Genomic DNA, 22,321 nt, shown 5'->3' on the forward strand with positions numbered 1-22,321 from the left:
TCTAAAACAAACTTTGTAGAATACATAAAATGTATTTTAAAAAGAATTTTTAGAATGAGCTTTTTTCTGCAAAGCTGTTTACTTTTGTTTGGTATAATGAGGGAGGACATTTTAGACTTCTGTCAGGGTATGGTGTAAATAATAATGATGAGTGCAGGAAGCAAAAACCTAAAACAATTGTCAAGCATTTGAACCTGGACGAGAAGAGCCCACAGCCCATGAAAATATCCATGAAAAAAAACCATTATCATTGGTCACAGGTCACACAAATGATACTAGCAAGTTCATTTTTCAGCTTCTGAAACGAGAAAATTGGTTCGTTTATTTTTCAATTCAATTATTGCTAGCTGCTTCAAAGAGTAAACTTGAAGAAACAAATAATAAACATTAGAAAAAGAAGAGGTTTCAAATTGAATGGAGTCGTCGTCGTCATCGTCCATTCGAATCCGAAGATTCGATGAGCTTCCAACGGCCAAAGACTTCGACTCTGTGATAGAGCTTTCAAACGTTCCCGCTGTATGTAAACAACACACAACACTCTATTTCTCTTCTTTCTGTTATGCGCAATTTATTATTTACAGTTAATTAATTGGTGGTTTTTTCAATCCGGAAAAGGTTTTTCGCGGGTGCACCAAAAGTTGGAAGGCATTCTCGCACTGGAATCCATCCAACGGTGGCCTTGACTACTTGCAGGTTCCTCTTCACGTTACTCACATTCTCTTCTCCGCATCCTTCATTTCCTTGTGTCTTGTATCATTGATTGAAGTAAGTTAACCGTCTGTTGAACATTTTCATTTGGTGCTATGTGTTGAAACCTAGGCACGTGTGGGTTCTTGCACGGTGGAGGCCATGGTATCTCAATCTGCACCTGTTTTTTATGGTGATCTTGGAAGCCATCAGAGGGTACTTTTTTTTCTTAAAAACTATCTATATATGGTTTTCGGTCTATTGATGAAATGATGCGTGATTAATCTGTTTTTCTTTCCTTGCAGGTTCCTCTGCCATTTTCTAACTTCCTTGACTTTTGCAAGAAGCCGACGCAGATGCAAAGTAAGCGCCATCATCAGGGTCTTGATCATCGTGCTGCCTCACAAACTGACAATGATACAAAACATGCTTGTTTATCATTGGAAGATGCTCCCAAACAAATTTATTTAGCACAGGTTCAACGTCTATTAGATAGTCGGTAATTTTGCGAACTGGTTTACAAAAGGATTTTTTTGAACCTTTTTTATGAAGATTCTATGCTTTTTTAATATTTCATTGAACTATTTTGGCTGTCATCTCTGCGTTGGCCCTGTCCCTAAGTTGATGAAATGACAATGAAGAATATTCATAGGCATAAAGTATAGCATGTGAAATCAATGCAATTATATAATAGTTAGTGATAAAAGCATACCTGAATCGGCATTCATCCCCATGAGTACCATCTAACCTGAGTGCTATCTTCTTACCTTGGGTGTTTATAATTTCGTCTTCACTGTAAGAAAATTTACCCTCACAATTTCTAAAATAAATTCCCTAGAAGGTGAGTTCTTTTGTTTGCTTTTTAGATAGTGTGATGGTGGCATATTTTCAAATGAATGTTGGTGATGTGTATTTCAGGTACCAATAATGAACAGTGATAGTCAGGAAACCGTTCAGTTAGAAACCCTAAAGGAAGACATTCTGACGGTTGGTGCATTTATCCCTGTAATTTTTTTGTAGTCTACAGCTCTGTATATTTAGTTGTTCTCTGTAATAGGAGGTTTTATTTGGGCTTTTTTTTTCTGCAGCCTTCGATTTTGGCTTCAAAAGAGTTATCTTCTATAAATTTGTGGATGAACAATGCCGAAGCCAGATCAAGTACTCACTATGATCCACACCACAATCTTCTTTGTATAGTTTCTGGCTGCAAACGAGGTATGTCTTCCTCTTATTGATGTATCATATGACCTTGCCAGTGTGTATTTTTTCCTTTGAGTGATGGATGTGGTACTTCTCAGGGTATCAGTGTTTTTTTTTGTTTTTGTTTTTACACATCCTCAGGGTATCAATTATTAACAAATTTCAGTACATTGGTATGGCTTACTGATGTTTTAGTCTATTTAATGTCTAAAGTAATATGCCGATAAATAATGTATCACCCCCCAATAGAGTTTTGGAACTTTATTTACTTCTCCCTCAAACTTTATTTCCAAGAGTCTTCTCATTTCCCTCTATTCAATTTATTTTACAAACCTTCTCTAACAACCAAATTCTTTGTAGTTGTTTTGTGGCCTCCTTCTGCCAGTCCCTCACTCTACCCAATGCCTATATACGGGGAGGCTTCTAATCACAGGTATTATTTAAAACGAATATTAAGAGGAGAGAGAGAGAATAAATAGAGAATTACTGTATGACCAAATGCACTCAGTGATTGTTAGGTTTCCTATCTCTTTATCAATGTGTTGAATAGATTGTTGTACACTGCGCTATTACTAGCATGAGACAAATTCAACTCTTAGAAGTGCAGTCCATAAAACACAACTCTCTAGTTAGTTGTCACTAAGGCATTATTATATTCTGACAGTTCTATTGTTTTTCCTAATAAAATCCACGTGGCAGTTCTGTATCTTTAGAAAATCCTGACTACTCAATTTATCCAAGAGCAGAATGTTCAATGGAGTTTGCTCAAAAGGTTGTTCTTCAGGCAGGCGATGCACTTTTCATTCCGGAAGGCTGGTAAGCTCTAAAATTTGACAATGTCTTTAGGATATGACTTTCTCAGTGTCTGTCATCTGAATTAGGGGAACATCGGTCAGGCTGGTTAGATTGGACAGAGAAAATTGTTGCATGATAATAGTATAAGTTGTCATTTTATTTTTGTCAATCTATGCTATATACACACACACACACACTTTTGTTTTCTTGCAGCCATTGCTGATCACGAAGAAAAAAAATCATGTAAAATATACCCAAGAAAAGTGAGTCCACCATCTTTTTTTTGACAGTAAAGAATAAAGAGACGATTCCCTATGCTCTTCTTTTTTATCTGTATAACAATCAAAGAGCACTACCAAAGTGTTTCAAAGAAGGATTATCTTGATGTAGACTAAAATTAAAATAGCATATAAGAAATGACACTTCATACACCTTACAGTTCATAAGATAGGAAGAAAATGTAATATTTTCTTTTGAGATTTTTGACGTTTTCAAGGAAGGTTGTTAATCTTTGAATTCTTTCATGCTTGTCAAATTGTAAATATAGGCGGGCTTTGTTTTCAATTTATATTTGTGTCTATGTGTCTTAACTACTTGTATCCATTCATACAGCCTTACAGGCCCAACGAATCTTCACACTAACAAATTTCTAAAGGCCACTGTCTCATCTCTTTTCTATATTTTTGTGTTGCATTATATTTTCCCCAATTCCAGGACCATCTTATTATTTATGGTTGGAACAGTTACATTTGAAAGTGTACTGTTTTATATGATGTGACCTTGTTTGATTGATTTCCATATTTTATTCATTGGCATAAAACACTTTGTTAAAGGTTTTTGTGCCAAGAGAGTACAAATATTTCCTGTAGGATGGAAAGCATGAAGATATACTGAATGTAGTTTAAAATTCTGTTTGTTATTTATACATCTGGAGATAACGCATCATGCTTCGTTTTTCACTTTAAGCTTCGTGTTCATATTTGTCATAATTTCTGTGTATTTGGTGCTTAAAATGCTATTAGTGTATTTCCCTTCTTAGATTGTTGGTATGCGCATCTGACTATAAATTTATTTACTCACAACTCAGTAGGATTGAAGAATATAACAGGTCACATGGTTAAAGTATTTAGAGAGCTTCGTACATAATGACCAAAAAATAGGGGGGATGTAAACTATAGGAATTAAGCAAGATAGATGAATTGGAAGAATGCTTTTGGTGTTATCTGTGATAGAAAGGCACCCAAAGTCAAGCTTAAAGGAAAATTTTCAAACATAAAAATACATTCTGATACTCTCTATTTGTAATAATCTAATTCTCCTAAAAAGGGAAATAGGGAAACTAGGAAAGTAAAATAAAATAAAAAGATTATATATCTATTTCCTTTAATTAGGAAGATTCTAAAGATATTATCTCAAATTACAACACTCCCCCTCAAGATGGATCATACAAGATTGTATGAACCAAGCTTGGAATAGTCAAACTCAATTGTAGAGAACGTCAATAAACCAAATTGGATAGCAATGGACGAGGACGAACTAACACCATGAAACTTCAACTTGGACAGCAATGGACGAGGGAGATTTCCATCAAAAATGGATGATGACTTGCAACAGCAAACAACAACAAACTACAAGAACAGATGAAGGGCCTCCAGTGGCGAACAACAACAAACTGCAGGGACTGGATTGCCATCAATAGTGGCGAACAACAACAAAACTTCAAGAACATGATTTCCATGAGTAACATATGGGAGGCCTTCAAAGGCTAACAACCACAAACCTGTAGGGACTTAACTACCCTAAACAACAACAAACCTTCAGGGACTTAACTGTCCTAAACAGCAACCGACCTGCAGGGACTTAAATGTCCTAAACAGCAACAGACCTGCAGGGATTACACTACCCTGCAGCGGCACTAAAAGGCTAACAACCACAAACCTGTAAGGACTTTAACCACCCTGAACAACAACACACCTTAAGGGACTTAACTGCCCTATCAACAACGAACCTTTAGGGACTTAATTGCCCTGAACAACAACAAACCTGCAGGAACTGAACTGTCTGCAGTGGCTAACAACAACAAACCTATAGGGACTTAACCACCCTACAACGGTTGAAACAACAACAAACCTTCAGGGATTAACTACCCTGCGGCTGCTGAAACTTTTCTTCCCCTCACGACTGAACGGCATATGGACGTCAATGACAGAACGTGAAGGTGAAAGAACTGGTGAGAACCGATCCGTACTTGGGGACAAATCTGAAACCCCTAACATCGAACGAGTCAAATCAGTGGGTGGTCTCATAGAACAACTCTCACTGAGCTGTTACAACAAGGCATTGGCAGAAACCAAAAAACACCAAAGATTGGGACTTATGATGGCATCAGAAGGCCAAAGACAGGTTGGAGGTCCAAAGTTCTCTACTGGACTACTCCAAAAAGGTGATACTTAACACTGTATCACAAGAAGTACGGGCTAAACTATAGCCCAAAAAGAAAGTTCTCTGCAGGGGCTGAAAAATATTTCCCCTCACGGCAAACAGCGAGAACGACGGCTAGTGCACTTTACGAGACACTCTTAATCTTGACCAAAGAAAATATGGCAACTTATGGAGGCAACAACGACAAACTGCAGAGGTTACAACAACTTGTTGACTGGAACATTACACCTACAGAAATAGACTCCCCTTCATGCCACATGCCAACGGGGACATCACACTTGCAAGAGAGAATCACGGAATTGTAACCAGATGGTTGAGACAGGCTTGGCCACAGGTGTCAGTCCATTCGACGGCACAAGCCGCGGAGACGCGGGCAAGAAGCACCAATCAGTGTCGCACAAGAAAGAGGAAGAAGAAATCCATTGGTGGTGGCATAAAGCCCGTGAAGGTAGAGAATGCTTCTCCCGGAAGAAACACAACAAACACTGCCGCCCAAGAAGTTACCGAAACACTGACACACTTCGTAATTTTTAGAGTCTTTCCTTTCGTCAAACAATTGGAAGACTGAATGGGAGGGAGGAAGAAGTTCATTGATAAGAAGAACTCTGCCACTTTCCAGCTCATCGCTCGCGACGCCTCTGACCCATCTTTTTCCCAATCCAACAGCGTCTTCGTCCGCGTTGACAACAACCCTGTTCCCTTCCCCGACGCTGAAGATGCCGGCTTCGATGATGGTACTGGTGACTACGACGACTACGATGGAGTTAGCGGTGGCCCATTGCCCGAGGACGTCAGGAAGGAAATTCTGGAGCTAAGTGGTTTTTGAGAACGTCCGGGAAACGGACAATGAGGGAAAATGGAAGGCTAAGCCCCCCCCCCCCCCTCTACAAATTTGGAATCGGAGGCCTTCTTCACAATTTTTCAGCGAATAATTTCCAGGTGCAACTAGATGGCACCTTTCAGGATGGAGAAGAAAATAGCGGAAGCAGTAGAGGTAGGAATGACAACTGACTGTGACGGCAACGACGATGGCTGACTGCAGCGGTGGCGGCTGACTGCATCGGAGAGATCAACAAAGGGCAGTAGTTGCGAAGTGGAAACGCAAGGTGACACCCTCTCCTCCTCGCGGCTGAGATGGATCCTCGTCAACCCGTCGCTGAAGTGTGTTGCGAGGAAGATGAAGATTCTGTGAAGCAACAAAGTTGGTAGCAATGACAGCTATGGAGGGTCAGAACAGAGAGGAGGAGATCCGGCGAGTCGACTGGAAGCGGCGCGTGACAAACACGCACACGAGATCTGACGGAGATAGGAGGCGCGTGACGACGTGTGCGGAGGAGTTGGAAACGTCGACCACCTAGTTATTGTTTGCTTTCTTTGATTCAGATATTTCTATCAATAAAAGAGGTTTATTTAGTTACCGTTCTTTTGATTTATTGTGAGAGTTGAGGGTTATCTTTCTACCTACGATCGTGGTTAGTTACGTCTCCGACATGGATACGTAACATAGTAGATATGAGAATTCTGCATTTGGCGAGGGAACATTGGAATGCATTGTAGAATATGTGGTTGAAACATGCATCGGATAAGATGGTTTGGGTGTGTGGAGAAGACTTGTATTATAATTATAGAAGCCTCATTGTGGAGAGTTGATCAAATGTAGGGCAAAACAATCGCTAGAGGTTGGGAGATCTTGAAAAAGAGAATGATTTTTATTATTTTCATTCATTACAATTACATTCTCCTTACCTCTATTTGTAGCAATCTAATATTCTAAAAAATAGAAATAAGGAAACAATGTACTAAAAAATAATCTAGAAGATCATTCACCTATTTTTTCTAATTTGAAAGATTCTATAAATATTTTCTCTAATTAAGAAGATTCTATAGATATTTCCTCTAATTGACTCAGAAAAATTATAAACAAAATCATTAAGAAGGATTTAGATGTCAATTAGTTTTTTATTGATATGATTCATGGCATCATTATGGTTTTGCTTGATGTATGCAGCTGACCCCACCTAATGGGCAAAGGCTTGGTTATTGTTTTGTTATCTAAATATCTATAAACTTCTTAAAATGTCCTGCATTTGTTTATTTATATTTCATTGGTCTCATTAATGCCTTTTGTTATAGGTTTCATCAGGTAGATAGTGATGATTTGACCATTGCAGTTAACTTTTGGTGGAGATCTAACATGATGTCTTGCATGTTGGAACACATGGATGCTTATTATTTACGCAGAATATTGAGAAGGTATTGGTGATGTAGTTTTTGTGCATAATTTATCCCCAAATAGATGCTTATGAGATATACTGACTTTTGAATGTTATTCTTTTTCTTGTCAATTTTAATTCACCTATTGGATGGACACATACGAAGATTGATTGACAAAGAAATGGTACGTGCCTGGTTAAAATTGTGTCCATTATTGATGAAATTTCAAATAAAGTGTACATTCTACTTCATCCTGATAGAAACCAACTGGTATAGAAATTGTATTAAATTACTGTCACAAGATCTGGTCTATAGTTTACCAGATTACACAGAACACAACAGAACACAAACTGAAATAGAACAACACTTAGGAGAGTATGCTTCTTCCAAGTTACCGAGAGCTTGGTCTCTCTCTTTCCAGATTTTCTCTCCAGTTTGATAACTACCTGAAAGCAGTTATGCTTGGCCCTAATAAAATATGGAAAAACTGTCAAACTGCACACCGAACTGTTAAAAACTATTACAATAACTGTCCTAACTATTACAATAACTGTCCTAACTATTAAAATAACTTTCCTAACTATTACAATACTTGTCCTAACTATTACAATACTTGTCCTAACTATTACAATACTTGTCCTAACTATTACAATAACTGTCCTATACTATAGAACCTAAAGAGTCTTTATTTCTGGTTTCTCCTCTTATAGTTCTTACTTATAAGAGGTCTAACACATTCTTTATTCCTTTTCACGTACTGGGTAGTTAGTATTGGAGGATGGATAAAGACATAAAGCTAAAAATTGGTACTTTAACATCTATTTTGTTAACTTTTGAACACACCTAGAGAGGTATACATGTAAGTTATTCCTTTTTAAAAAATCTTCTGATGTGTATGTTCTTCTTTTAGTGTTATTCTTTGTTTCCTTTTTTCTATTGAGAGTATCACTCACTGGTTTAAAAGTTTCAGATTGGTCATTGAGACAATGGTGAAGTGGATCAATTTTGGGTATGAGCCCAAATAAGTCATTTACTTGGAAAGTATATTCCAGAAGAAAGAAAAAGGCTGAGTGGGTTGGGAGTTATTGATGTAGCAAGTGTGAGGAGAGAGGGATTGGTTGGTGAGTCATGGTTTATAGGGAGCATGTATGGATAGTGGAGAGGAGATTGGTTAGTATTTTTCTGTTGCAGGGAGGTTGTCTTCATGTAGGAGCTTTGGCGGATTATTTCTTAGGGTTCTTGATTGTAGGAGTCCTAGTAGTTTATTTCCTTATTAATCAATAATTTCCTGTCCTTATCATTCTATCAAGTCTACGATTAGATAGTTATTTGTTGTCAAATTACAATTATGAAAGGTTTTGATTGCTATTTGAGGAGTAACGGTTGTTGAAGTAGTAAGCACAAACTTATGAACTCTTGTCATTTTCTCTATAATTTTATTCTCACGTCTGGAGAAGGGAATGGATTGCTAAGTTCATTATAAAGTTAAACCATCTGGTTATTAGTGCTTCTCTCCCTAGTCTTCATAAATTCGAAGTAATTGTATTGAACTTGTAACATGTTTACTTTTTCAATAGACAGGACCAACTACTGCTTAAATTGGGGTTGAAAACTAGGATGCGGGTATGCGAGTTGCCTAATAGTGGACAAGCAGGTAGGTAAATTACAAGAAGGCGCTGATGAAGTTTGTTTTTATGAGTGTCTCTCGTGAGAAATTTATCCTGCTATCATTTTGCCAGTGGTTGTCTAACCCAGTCTTGAAATCTGATTGTCAGATCATGGCGATGTAAATGATGGTAAGTTGTTGAAAGGGATGGATCTAAAAGAGAAAAGAGTTAAAGAGAGGAACACCTTGCAAGAATTGGAACCGGCTGCAGTTCAGGTGCTTCATGAACTTGTGTCTTTAGTTCACAACATTGTCAATGCCAACCAAGATCGGCAATCACTGTCAACTTCTACAAATGGTTGTGAGCTTGTAGTGAATGATAAATTTGAGAAAATAGTGAGTGCTGACTTTAAAGATGATCCAGTTGCTAAATTTCTCTGGGACATCAATCCACAAACTCTCCAAGCTGTCTTTCTTGCTATGGCGGTTAGTTTATATTAATCTACTAAACTTGCAAATGTCAAATAAGTTTGATATTATGCAGTTCTTGGTACTTTGAACTTGTGGTGGGGGTTTTTCCTTATGGTTGGATATACAATATTATTACTTGGTCATATCAATGAAATTTTTCATTCCTTCCTTGCGAGTTGACAAACATGTTTGAATGAGATTGAGATTTTTGTTTGTTGTATTAGGATAAGGGCACTGTGACCGCTTCTTTTAGTTTTATATATTGTGCTTTCCATCGTTTTCTCAATTATCAATGATATTGGAGCTATTGCTACTTCTGCAACTTGAATTATACACTAATCTTATTTTTATTTGTAGGGTTTAGTTGTTTGTTTGATTATTTAAGCTGTATACATTTATATATTATTTGAAGCATGTTGGATTATTTACTATTTTCAGCACAACTTCCCAAGAACTTTAGAGGCTCTTGTTCTGCATGTACTTTCGCCTGTTGGAGCTGAAGTCCTTACTCGGAAATTTGATGAGATGGATCAACATACTCTTGAGGAAGATCGGTACTTACTCATGTAGATAACATTCATTATTTTTGTAGTTGTCAAAATGATAATATCCATTTTTTTGGCCCTGTAATTTTAGGAATGGATTCTATGAGGCTTTCTACAGTGCATTTGATGACCAATCTGCAGCAATGAATTCAATTCTAAAAGGGAAGGAGTTGTTCACTCAACAGGTAATTGCTGAGCTGTGCTCTAGCTTTATCTTTTGGAATTTAATATTCTGGATTTAGTTTATAATTTATATTTGCAAAATTTAGTTATATATTTAGCCATTTGGTTTGTTGTGTTTTGAGCGTCAGCAGGATGGTATTTCGCTCATTAGGACTTTTTGCCAATAAGCAAGTCAAACATTTGTATTTCCATGCTCTATAGAAACCATGAACGTCTAACTGACTTTAAAAGCTTACTGAGGAATTACATCTGTTTCTTTTTTTTGCCCACATGGTTAATGTAATATTACAATATTAGTTTACTTGGGTAAAAGAAAGTGAACGTTTGTTGATTGCCAATCTCCTTGAGTTTTTTTCACTGAGTTCAAAGTTACACTATTTTGTTTCCATTCTGGCCGCTTTCAATGCCTAACGAGCAAGTGACAGAGGTTGCTATCTGCTTGTCATTACTCAACTGTGCTTAAATAATTGCACTATATCAAGCTCCATATGCATTTGATGTCATATTTCCGCTATTCTATCTTTGTTTTGCATTTGGCTCTTTTATCATATCCCTTTATATTTTCATACGCTTTGCCTTAACATTTATAACATTCTTTATATTCTGTCTGTCATTTTCAATTTGAATAATCGATGATTTTCTGACCAAAGAAACTATTTTTTATTTCTCAGAATCAATTGATTTTGATAAGTTTGACTGTCATGTTCTGTATTTTTTTTTTGCCCGAGAGTGACAGATTTCCTAAATATACTTTGATGGTGGCATCTTTCTCTTTTCAATGGTCTCTATCCTCATCATTATTGCTATGCATGATTCTTGCATTTGTTGCACTGCATGTGCATTGAGACTTTAGTTTCACTTTCATGTATGAAAGAGAATATGCAAATGGGTTAAGAGTTTTTTGTGTTCAGAAAATTACTTAGTCATACAAACGTGGAACGTTTTAATAAAACTAATCGAAGCTAATTTTATTAAACTTTGAACAACTCATAGAAGTTATGCATATAGGCTTATGCGTTTCAAACGTATTGATTATTTTCCTTTCTTTACTTGTAGGCGTTTAAAAACGTATTGGATAAATTTGTGGGAGTGAATCTGGAAAACTGAAAGCTGGGTGTTAGAAGAGATTCAAAAAGGAGTAAACTTCATGGACGAATTGACCCACCAGTACCTCCTAAAAGTAAATTGATGCTTGAAGCATTTCTTCGTCTGGGTCCCTAGATGCCAAGTGAAGTGAAACATATGAATGAATTGGTCCACAAACTGATGCATATAGGAGACTGAAGCTGTTCGTCTGGGCCTGTACTTTTGTTTGTCGTTTATAGTTCAGTAGACCATCATCACTAATTTGAACTGTATTCGTATTTGTACAAGTTACAACAGTTGTGTATATACGTTCAACTAACATGCCAAAGTTCTTTGTCCCCGTCATTCACTTTTTTTCCTTAAATGAAAAAACTCAGTTTGGACAATGGATTAGGCAAATACTAAAACAACGTTACCTTATTTGGGTTGTTGTTTCTGCCTAAAATTCAGAATGTTTGAACTGGCGTAAGAAACGACTATATGGATAAAAAAATGCGTACAGGTACCAGATCGGTGAGCAGCTTTAAAAGCCCAACGTAGACAAATTATTATTGACAATATTCTGCACCATTGTTCTTTTAGTAAAGTGCTTTATTCTAGTACACTTTTGTTAATGGTTTATTATCTAAAAAATGTTGAGTGCCCAACCATTTTCAAAAAATCTGTATTCCGTAGAACAGTTATTTTTATAGTTAAAAATCTGTCATTAATATTTAGTAACAACACGTTGTTATCTTAATTACCATCTTAATGACTTCTTTATTAGGAAACCTAGTTTTTCTAAATAATAGATCTTTAACATTCTTCACATGAAAAAAGTGGGACAGGTACTATTAGCGCATGAACTCTGTATAATCGTGTTCGAAATAAAATTAAGTGTAGAGAAATCAAATATTGGAAGTGGGTAGACAAACAATGTATGTCACTGACTGTCCAAGAATAGGTCTGTTACACTATCTAAGAATGGCAGGGAAAAGAAAGCTGAGGTAATAATTAGTACTGTGGGGAAGAAAAAGATGAAAAAAAGAAAGGTGAATTAGATGAGAATCTGTGGTGGAAGATGACATACGCAAGAATGAAAAATGTAAAATGTTGAGAGATAAAGAAGGGGATGGAGGGAATAGAAGAGGCTTTTGGTTTTTCTTCTTTTACAGCAGAGGGACATGAAAAGAGGTTGTCTCTTTAAGTAGGCAAATGGAATGGATTGTACCTTAACCCTGCAACTTGTGAATATACTTTCTAAAAGCTTGGATATACCATAACACCCACACACACCTAAATAAACCATAAAATCCGACACCACCTTCTTTCGTTAATCCCTATGCTCTTTCTCTTCCGTGCTCTTGCAGTGAATTTTACTCAGTTTTAGTGGCAAAGAACTTTCTTCATTCCTTTTTTATCTTGTATGCTCATGAAGGAATGTGCATGTCAAATAATCATAATATCAATAATATATTACTTAAGGTATAAATAACAACTAAAAACTTAATGCTTGAGATATTCATTACATAACAGAAAAATCATGAACTGCTTTATCATGTTTGGTTGTGTTTAAGATGATAGTTAAATTAAAGTTGACAAAACGGTGGTTCATGAAAAAGCTTGACATTATATATACAAATGGTGTAGACAGCAAATGACGTTGAATTACATCTATGGACGTAGCCAGCCAAAGCCTACGCGGCACAAAAGTTGATAAAGAATATACTGAAAAGAAGGCCAATTTAAACTTTCAAACGTGCATCAACCATTTTTTTCATAACCGTTGACATTTTTTCTCTCCTTTTCCTTTATTTTCTGTACTCTTCTTTTTCTCTTTTCCTTTTAATTGATTACCACCGGACCACCATAACACTCCGCACAAATATACAAACATACACCGTAAAATTTATCTTGCCTTTTCACTCATGCTCATAACCTCATTCACTTGCATGTTTTGGAGCGTCCCTTTACAAAAAAAGCCTCCATTTCTTCAAAACTATATCAAAAGAAAAAAAGAATTTCTTGGAAGTTGGTTAATGCTCTAGGCAATAAATGTGGGCAGCCCCATTTCCCTCAAAGTAGCTAAATCCAAGTTGGTTTTGGAATTTGCAATTTTCGTCCGAAGTGGATTAACGAAGAAAAATAAAATTTTCTATATATGAACAACCGTAGAAATTAATGCTTTCTTTCTTGACATGAAAGCCTGCAATGTCTTTGCACCTTTTTCACCGTACGTTAATTAATTAGTAGATGGGACCCACATGGATCTTGTATATGGTTGTAATTACAATTACATAGTGATCTCATTGACTCACGGACTAGGATTTGGGTTTCACAAAAAAGCATATACATGAGCTGTTTCTGTTTGAATATCGTTCACGAAAATTCTTTGGTTAAATTTAATCGAAATAATAATAATAATGGGTATACTTGACCCTTTTGGAGTCTTGTGTTGCATGGCACAAACAGAGACAAAAGCTTACGACACGGAGAACTTTGGCATTTAGCTGCTAAATCCAAAAATGGTGTCACTTCTAATCCACGAGCTTCACAATCTGCATCATTCGCTATCCGACAGAGACTTAAACTAAATTATTATGCAAATAATGTTCAACACGCATGACAAGTTCCACTGTCACAAAGATTTTTATGCATAATTTTAGATTGTGGTTATTATTTATTTCACCAATTACAGAAGGGACTTCATATCTTCCACCACCATGATTTTTTTTTTTTACATATCAAAATTCATGTCATAGAGTAATAATTTATTGTTTATTAGATTTTGTGGTTTCTAGCTCTCATCCAAGGGTTTCACAACAAGGGTGTTTCAGTCATTGGAAAGCTTGCATGGTTGTGACTGCTAAACCCTTGCCGACATGTGATAACCTCACGATCATTTCGAGATAACCTACGCGTATTACTTCATGTTAAAATTATGAATTATGAATTCTGAACATATATCAGAAAATTTTTTAACTCGGGACTACAACTTTTCTTAGGTGAAATATATACTTCTGATTTTTCGTACAAGTTGTCTTTCTCGTAAACTTTCTGATATAGTTAACTTCTATTCACCGTGTTCATTTCAAAAGAAGGCCGTATCTTTTCTTTATTTAATCTATGATTTAGAAACATAATATATATATATATATATATATATATATATATATATATATATATATATATATATACACACACACACACACACACATTTATCTATCATTCTCTTAATATTATCATATGAGGTGCATACAACTGTGTCGTTCATGAAATTCTAGAATGGAGACAGCAACTACAGTTTATGTATGACCTAAAACATTTAGCATAATTAGGTATTATTTTGTAGTTGTGTTTAATATTTAAAAGAAATTTTTTGTCATTTATTTCCTCATTTTTTATCATTTAGTGATGTTATTTGGCTTAAGAAAAAATGTCTTTTATACCCAGTTTGAATATATTGTTCCCAATAAAGGTTCAATCATGTGCCTTTATTAGAACCAAAATAAGGGTTGAGAGTAGATATTTTTAAGCAAGTTTTTGATATTAAATATAATCAAAATACATTGAGAATGTAATTTCCATAAACTGACTACTTTATAATAATTATTATGAAAATCAAATCAAAGTTGAACTCTTTAATATGAAAAGGTTATGGAAAAGTGCTTGACTTCGGGTTTTAAACAAAATGAGGGACCATTTTAATTAAAAACCACTGTGTAGAACATTTATGTAGGATATATATGTGAATGTGTGTATATATATATATATATATATATATATATATATATATATATATATATATATATATATATATATATATATGCATTATCACCTGTAAGTTCATTGTTCTTCTTTTAACAATATTTAATGTTCCTAAAGAGTGTTATGAAGCATTGCATATATCTTATTAATTAATACTTTTGATTACTTAAAGAAATAAATGATGAATAGTTATTTATATTTGATGTAATAAATATGAAGTTTTTGTTTTGTTTCTTTAAATATAAGAACTGGTAAAAGTAATATAAATGATTAAAAACACATAAGAAATGTGATAAAAGTAAGAAATTAGTGGGATGCCCTTTTATTTCTCTCTTATATGATATTATACCTCAGCCGAGGGAAATAGAAAATATGAGACACACTAGTTTGGCTAGTAGCAGTAGCAGCAGATTAAAAGCTGTAAAGACAAAGATGGGACGTGGGTAGTGATAAAAACAAAAGGACCAATCATTATAATTGTTCATGTGACGTTTTCTCTGTTTCCACACTGACAAGAAAGACCACCGTCGTTGCTCTTATTAACTCCATCTGTGCAGTGTGCAACAGTCACACACACCCTTCCACACATATTCCACAAACAAATTCTATGCCTACTCCAAAATTATCAGCACATGCATCGTACCATATGTATATATAACTGAAACTATAAAGAAACAAGAATTGTACCTTAAGAAAACAACATCACATGAAAAAGAAAATCAGGACAAAACTAAAACACCTTTTAATAATTAATTCATCAACCAAACTCTGAGGCAAAGCATTAACTGTAGTAATTCAAAGGGGTAAAATAAAAATACAAGTTCCAGCAAGCAAGGGTATTCCACTCTCTAGTTTGTGTGAACATTATCTCGAAATTACACCCAACACAACACATTGGTCCCTAAAATTGTAAGCAACAATCTCTTCAGTAACTTTGATTCAAGATTTTTACTTCAGTCCTTGATTTTAAACAAGGTCATTCAGTACAAACGGTCACTGTTAGCAGCACACCCCTTCACAAACTTTTATTAATAAAAGTGGTTTTCAATAAATTTTAATCTATAAAAACGAGTGTATTAAAAGAGAATGCTAGGAGTGTGTTGTTAACGTTAACTCTTGTAAAATTAAGGATTGTAGTAAACATTTTTCGAAATTTTGTGACCGAAGCTTACAATTTTCACAGACTAAAGCAGTTCACTCACAATTTCCCCAGGATTCGGGTCCAGTGGTTGTCCCAAGGAATCCAAACCCATGCTGTGGCTTGAAAAGCGAGTTGCTATGATTATGATGGTGATCGTAGGCTTGGTGGTGGTAATGGTTGTACTCTACGCTCCCTCCCGTGAACGTTAGCATGTCCTTGACGTCGATGCTAACGTTCACCGCGTCGCCATTGGTGAGGCCAAGAAAGTCCCTGGTCAGACCGTCGCTATTCGTGAGGCCCCTCATGTTCATGTAGCGTTCGGGTGGCACCGAGTCCAGCTGAGTCGATCCGGTTCCCAACTCGGCCATGCTGAGCGGAGTGACGTGAGTGGGGCCCGTTATAGCGGCGGCGCCAAAGGTTGCAGCCTTCTGGAGCAGCGCAGTGGCGGAGAGGTGCGCTGACGTGGCAGCGTTGGAGGGGCGTACGTGGAGGTCACTGTAGGGTGAGGTTATCATGGTCTTGGGGGGATGATGAAGAAGCAATGAAGGAGAAGAGATGTTGTTGTTGTTGGTGGTGGTGCTGAAGATTGGAGTGTGGAAGTTGTGAGATTCAGATTTGATGGCGTTGTGGAGGGTTGGAAGGTTGCTAGGGTTAGGGTTTGGGTCCCAGGGATTGATGAAGTTGGTGGTGTTGATGTTGTTGTTGTTGTGTTGTTGGGTTGGGAAAAGGAATAGGGATTGGACCAAAGGGTTTGTGGTGCTTGTGGCCAGTTGGTTTGCTGACAGTCTTGCACTTTCTTCAGCCAATGCATCACAGAATGCTCTGTGAGTTATGAAGCTGTCCTTCCTGCAGTTTTCACACAAATAATACAAATTTTACTTTCACTGCACAAAACAACCCTACAGATATTCCTTCATCCATATCACACTATATAATAAAAACATGTATCAATTATGTCTGAACTATTGGATGTAAAAATCTTCTCTTTTCACATTTTAGATATATCATTTTAAGAAACTAATAACCTTTAGTATTATAGGAGCAAGGGATTTTTTTTTTCCTTTTTCTTTTGGGGGTGTGTTAACGAATGAAGTGAATCATGCATGCGAATGTGCAGTTTTTGCAAAACCGAAAGAAGGACTTATTACATATCCTTGTAGAATGTGCCCCGTTTCAAAAAAGGTGGGGAAAATTATGCATGGGAGAGAGTAATCCATACACGGATTGAAGTGTAAAAGGCTTAGACCTAATGGGACATGAATAGTGTCTCCGGGTCAAATTTAAAGTAGGAGAGAGAACAAAATGAATGTGGAAAATTGATGAATGCTCATGTGCTTCATGCATGGACATAACAAAAAAATATTGGAAAATCTTATTTTGGTAAATATAGATTTTAGTTGGAAAATATCTAAAGTTGGTCCAAAATTTGATATACAGATTCAATGTAAAAGAATAATCGGCATTTCGTGATGATGGCGGAAGTCTTGGGAAACTAGAGCTCATGCACGACACTTAGTGGTGAGAAATGTAAATGAATCCCATATATGCACTGATGATGCTAGAGGAAAGCAACTTAGCATATCAGATTTTTTTGCAGATTTATCAGGTTTCACAATGATGAAAGTTCAGAGAAAAATGGCTATACTAAAAAAATTTAAGAAAAAGTAAGAAATCATCACAAATTTTTGAACAATGTTAATTATACTTCTTTTACTTTTTCAGTAGACAAAAATAGATCCCATCATTTTCTTAGAGACTGCATCCACTCTATATACGCACATTTGTGCATATATGTTATGAGAGAGAGAATAGAAGTCTAGAAAACAATTGATCACTCTCTGACACCCTTGAAATTTTTTCGTAGCCTTAAACCCTATGAATTGAACACTCTTTTTTTTGACATAATGTAAACATAGTACATATCATGCCCTTCATGCTGACATGCATGTGAATGTATTATCATGAGTTAAAAAAAATGCTATTGAGTCACAGATAAAACAGTAGATAAAAACAAAAGATGTATGTATGGATTGTGATTTTGTTTTTGTTGTTAATTGCCGCGCATTCATTTGGCAGTTTTAGGATTCAGAAACAGGTAAAGTTTCAGTCACTCTTGCAAATTGACACTTGTATTTTAGCTGTGTCCACTTTCATGCAACCTACCACGGAACTTGAGCAATTAAAACAAGGGTGAAATCAAGCTTAGTTCCATTACCATAAAGAGCAAAGATCATCCAAAAATTTTTAAGAGAACCCCTTTTGATAGTTAAACATGAATTGATTTAAATCTAACATATGAACACACTTCAAAATTTCTAAATAAATAGAAGTTGAGTATACATATATATACCTGGAAAAAAGGGTTCCACAATCACATCTATATTCTCTAGTACCACAGGTTTTGGAGTGAGCTTTCCAATCAGACTGAACGGCATAGATCTTTGAGCACTTTTCACATTTCCACTTCTTCTCTCCATGTTTTCTGCAGTAATGTTTCTTAATTCCTGTGAGGTCCCCGAGAGCCCTTGAGGGGTTGTGATGAACGCATGAAGGTTCCGGGCAAACGTAGGCTTTCTTTTTCACCTCTTTGTTGTTCCTTTGCTTCAGCTTCCATGGGAGGTTATGCCCTCTCCTATGAAGCTGAAGGTTCTGGTCTCTCTGGAAACCCTTGTTGCAGATCTCACACACAAATCTATTAGTAGCTAGAAGAGTCTTCGGTGATAAAGCAATCACTTCAGCATCCGGGTCTGAAACGTGCACAGTTTAAATCAGAAAACGAACCTAATTAACCAGCACACATGTCATCTGATAATAATAATTCACATCTCATCAATAGCAAGGATATATGTATGATGCGTATGCATATAATCCAAACTCCAAAGAGCTTATATACATATAATGATAAATTAGTTAATATTACCAGGGTTTCCAGGGAGGTTTCTCTTTTTCTTGATCTTTTGAGGTTGTTGTGGAGAAATGATTGTTGTGACTACGTGATTGAGTCCACCGATTCTTGTACCACAGGAGACAGTGGCCTCTTCAGACAAGGAATTGGAATTGGACATAACTGAAGGGAACATTGCCTTTGAAGAAAAACTCCAAGTTGGAGGAAAAAGAAAGAGAAGAAAAGCAAGATACGATATTCTAATGTCTTGGTTTGTTTGTTTGTTCCAAACCGTAGCTATGTATTTATTACCTTGGTTTCGTGATGACTACTTTTTGCTCCTTGTTGAGCCAAAATGCAAAATCCTAGCTTGGGTTGGGACACGACTAATAATTATATGCAGAACCTTGCTAGTGAAGGGGTGGCAGGGACTCATAGACAGAGAAAGACATCATTTACTTTGTGGTAAAACATTACAATAAAAAGAAAAAGGTAAAATGAGTAATTAATCTCGTGAAGAGAGGAGGTGATGATGATGATGATGGTGGTGGGTTATTTTTCAAGTCACTGTCTAAGCTATGTGGATTCTTTGTCTGAACTAACTCTGAACAACTACTTTAGATATATATGTATATCTCTTTCCATATGTAAAATTAAACATGCTCATCACTACAATCCTCTATATATGCAATCAACAACCATATTGAAAAAAGGAAGATATAATCAATAACCTGACTTCGTTTTTCTTAATATATCTATATTATGCTAAGAGAAGTTCATATTTGTAGAGAGGAGAAGGTGATGATGACAACAGAAGTAGTGGCAAATTGTAAAACACATTAAGAAAAAACTGAGCAAAGAAAGAAATTAGGGTGAAGGAAAAGGCAAGAGGACTAAAAAAGGTTAAGAAGTCTGCAGAGAGAAAAAGAGGGATGTGGATGACGGAATTGACCGGGCAAAGACTAGGAAGTATCCTCCTAACCACTTGACTGATTAAATTCCCCTTTTACTTTTATATTTTATTAACAAATACTTAAATTTTTATTTATACTCTTTTTTTATATATATATATATATATTTATCACTTATTTCATTTTATATTTTCTATCCTTTTCTTTTTATCTTTTTCTTAGATATATAAAGAGTTGTTCTCTTTTAGCGAGGTCTGATGGCAGTTTCTGCCTTTTCTTTTTGTTACATGTAATAAACACCCAAATCTTAAAAGGGCCTTAAAGGAGAGGAATAGCTCATGACTTGGCCTAAGATAATTAAGAAATTTCAAGAATGTGAAGTACATATATGTTGGCATGCAAAGGTAACCCCACAACTAACATGATTGATTCACTGATTGACATTACTGTGAATGTAATAATCTGACCATAATCATGTAGTTTGCATAAGTTAATAATATACAGTCATTCGTTTCCTTTAATATAAAATTTAAACACCGTATATGTAAATGTATGTGACTCTGAAAAAAAAAATACTGCACTCTATAAAAGGTGAAAAGTGTTTGAGTAATGGTTTTAAAGTTCTCATGGTCTTGAACCTTTTCGATGATATATACAATAATTCATAACTCATGTCAAGTAGCATGTTCTCTCGGTCATGTATGTATATACACTTTCCACAAGCTTATTATTTGGTTCGTGGAATGTAATATCAAATAATTGTTCTCCATAATAGCCTTTAGGATTTTCTGCCACTCTATCTTTCAGTGTTATTCTCTTACATCCTAGTTTGTAGAGAAAGTGCTTAAAAAACCCCACTAAGGATAGAATTTGCAAAGGTTTCTTCTTTTCTTCTTTCCTTGCTCTTTATTCCAAACCCAAATCTAAAGCTACAGAAGGATGGCATACATTGTCCATTTTGCCATTTCTCTAATCAGCATCAGCTAAGGTTTGCATTGCTTCAAAGGTCAAACATGTCATTTTGGACATCAACATTGGCATTCGCTAACTTTAGGGGCCATGCGTGGGCTACTTCCGTGGAAGCAGCCATGCAAGCCATTCATAAACCATAGGCGTGTGTGGAATAGGGACCCATCACAAATTAGATCTTTGTGACTACAGCCACCCAGTTTCACATTTTCTCTTCCTCTATATCATATAATTAATTTGGAATCCTATGTGCTCTCTTTACATTTATTTTATATAATCATTTTAGTCAATCACTTAATTAGGTGAACCAAGTTAGCTAATCATGTTTACTCAGATCTCCCTTTTAACCATATTTTCATCATTCATACAATTTAAATCGAAACCTTTTAAAGACTCTGAATTCCATTCTTTTTGGACCAACCACTCGTTAGTGCTTTCTTTACATTCATCCAATCTTTTTGGAACAAACACTGAATAGAGATTAGATCAATACTTACTTAGCCTTAGTTAATCTGTTTCTGAGGAATGTGAAGGCTGCATATCCTGAAGTACTCCACTTTGAATTAGCAGCTCAAAATTATGCTTTTTTTCTTACCTTAGAAATATTTGATAAAAAATATATAAAGTTTATATCTCTAGATAATGACGACAACCTAATTTACATAGAAGCATGTCACAATTTGATTTGGCACATAGTTTTCCATCCCTGAAAATTCTAGCAGGAAATTGTCAGATTAAACATTTTGGAAGTTAGTTTATTAAGTTTATTGAGAACTCTTATACTTAATGAATAATGACGTGGCTGTATGGATGGCCTTTCAATTTTGACTCATTACTTAAAATATATACATATTCATTTGAGATGTGGGCGCCTAACTTTTTATCAGTTTATGCAGAAAATTGAGGAACAAGACTCGCCAATTATAATATGAAAAGAGAGAAAAAAATGATTTAATTTTCCTTATCTGTCATGGTTAGTTAATTGTGGGTAGTATACCAAACACGATCTGGAATATCCATGTTTATTATATAAGTTTGGTTTTAGAGAAAGAGATTTGAAAAGTAAAACCACACGTATTCCAAGAACAGTACACACTCAATCATGTATGAACATGCATGCTATGGACATAACTTATTCCAGAGAAGCTGAAAATTACTTTATGAATGGTGCACGATTCCAAATAATATGACGTTTTTAGATGATGATGATGAGAGCATATGTATGAATGAATCTTCCCAAGTGGATCGGTTAATGGATATATATTCTGTTTCCTTCCTAAGTGATTGATGCACACATTTGAGGTTATGATGATAACAATCTCATAATAGTGTTTCAGTGTTTCTTCTTGGTTTTCTAATTTGATCCAATTCTCTCACAATATATATTCCTGTTACTGTGTTCTTCTGCAATATTCTGCATGCAGAGAGAGAGAGAAAGAG

The 22,321-nt window shown here is 35.6% G+C and overlaps 2 protein-coding genes across 4 annotated transcripts; one reads left to right on the forward strand and one right to left on the reverse strand.

The window, feature by feature from the left end:
- Positions 1-275: 275 nt before the first annotated feature.
- LOC108326209 (lysine-specific demethylase JMJ31) lies at positions 276-11,615 on the forward strand. Of its 3 annotated transcripts, XM_017559566.2 has the most exons (15): positions 279-516; positions 616-693; positions 820-903; positions 993-1,163; positions 1,606-1,674; positions 1,776-1,902; positions 2,248-2,320; positions 2,587-2,703; positions 7,258-7,377; positions 7,504-7,522; positions 8,920-8,992; positions 9,114-9,430; positions 9,854-9,969; positions 10,052-10,145; positions 11,200-11,615. In XM_017559566.2, the coding sequence occupies exons 1-15, from the start codon at positions 415-417 to the stop codon at positions 11,248-11,250; spliced, it is 1,611 nt and encodes a 536-aa protein (XP_017415055.1). In that variant the 5' UTR covers positions 279-414; the 3' UTR covers positions 11,251-11,615. The 3 variants fall into 3 exon arrangements, with proteins under 3 accessions (XP_017415056.1, XP_017415055.1, XP_052730206.1); XM_052874246.1 differs by lacking the exon at positions 7,504-7,522 and having other exon boundaries at positions 8,916-8,992; XM_017559567.2 differs by lacking the exons at positions 8,920-8,992; positions 9,114-9,430 and having other exon boundaries at positions 276-516.
- A 4,088-nt stretch (positions 11,616-15,703) lies between these two features.
- Positions 15,704-19,953, reverse strand: LOC108326579 (protein indeterminate-domain 12). Its single transcript, XM_017560158.2, has 3 exons — positions 19,038-19,953; positions 18,468-18,864; positions 15,704-16,963 (listed from the first exon to the last, which is right to left on the reverse strand). Exons 1-3 carry the CDS (start codon positions 19,195-19,197, stop codon positions 16,171-16,173), a joined length of 1,350 nt encoding a protein of 449 aa, XP_017415647.1. The 5' UTR covers positions 19,198-19,953; the 3' UTR covers positions 15,704-16,170.
- Between the last annotated feature and the right edge of the window lie 2,368 nt (positions 19,954-22,321).

The sequence above is a fragment of the Vigna angularis genome, chromosome 3, assembly GCF_016808095.1.
Source record: "Vigna angularis cultivar LongXiaoDou No.4 chromosome 3, ASM1680809v1, whole genome shotgun sequence".
In the NCBI taxonomy this organism is placed as follows: domain Eukaryota; kingdom Viridiplantae; phylum Streptophyta; class Magnoliopsida; order Fabales; family Fabaceae; genus Vigna; species Vigna angularis.

Bases quoted from the DNA above. Each gene is read 5' to 3' on its own strand.
- LOC108326579 (XM_017560158.2), bottom strand. From the start codon at position 19,197: ATGTTCCCTTCAGTTATGTCCAATTCCAATTCCTTGTCTGAAGAGGCC. The intron at 18,865-19,037 runs GTAATATTAACT...TGCACGTTTCAG, and splicing joins AAACCTCCCTGGAAACCCTG to ACCCGGATGCTGAAGTGATT. The intron at 16,964-18,467 runs GTATATATATGT...TGAAAACTGCAG, and splicing joins TGTGGAACCCTTTTTTCCAG to GAAGGACAGCTTCATAACTC.
- LOC108326209 (XM_017559566.2), top strand. From the start codon at position 415: ATGGAGTCGTCGTCGTCATCGTCCATTCGAATCCGAAGATTCGATGAG. The intron at 694-819 runs GTTCCTCTTCAC...GTTGAAACCTAG, and splicing joins GTGGCCTTGACTACTTGCAG to GCACGTGTGGGTTCTTGCAC. The intron at 1,675-1,775 runs GTTGGTGCATTT...TTTTTTCTGCAG, and splicing joins TAAAGGAAGACATTCTGACG to CCTTCGATTTTGGCTTCAAA.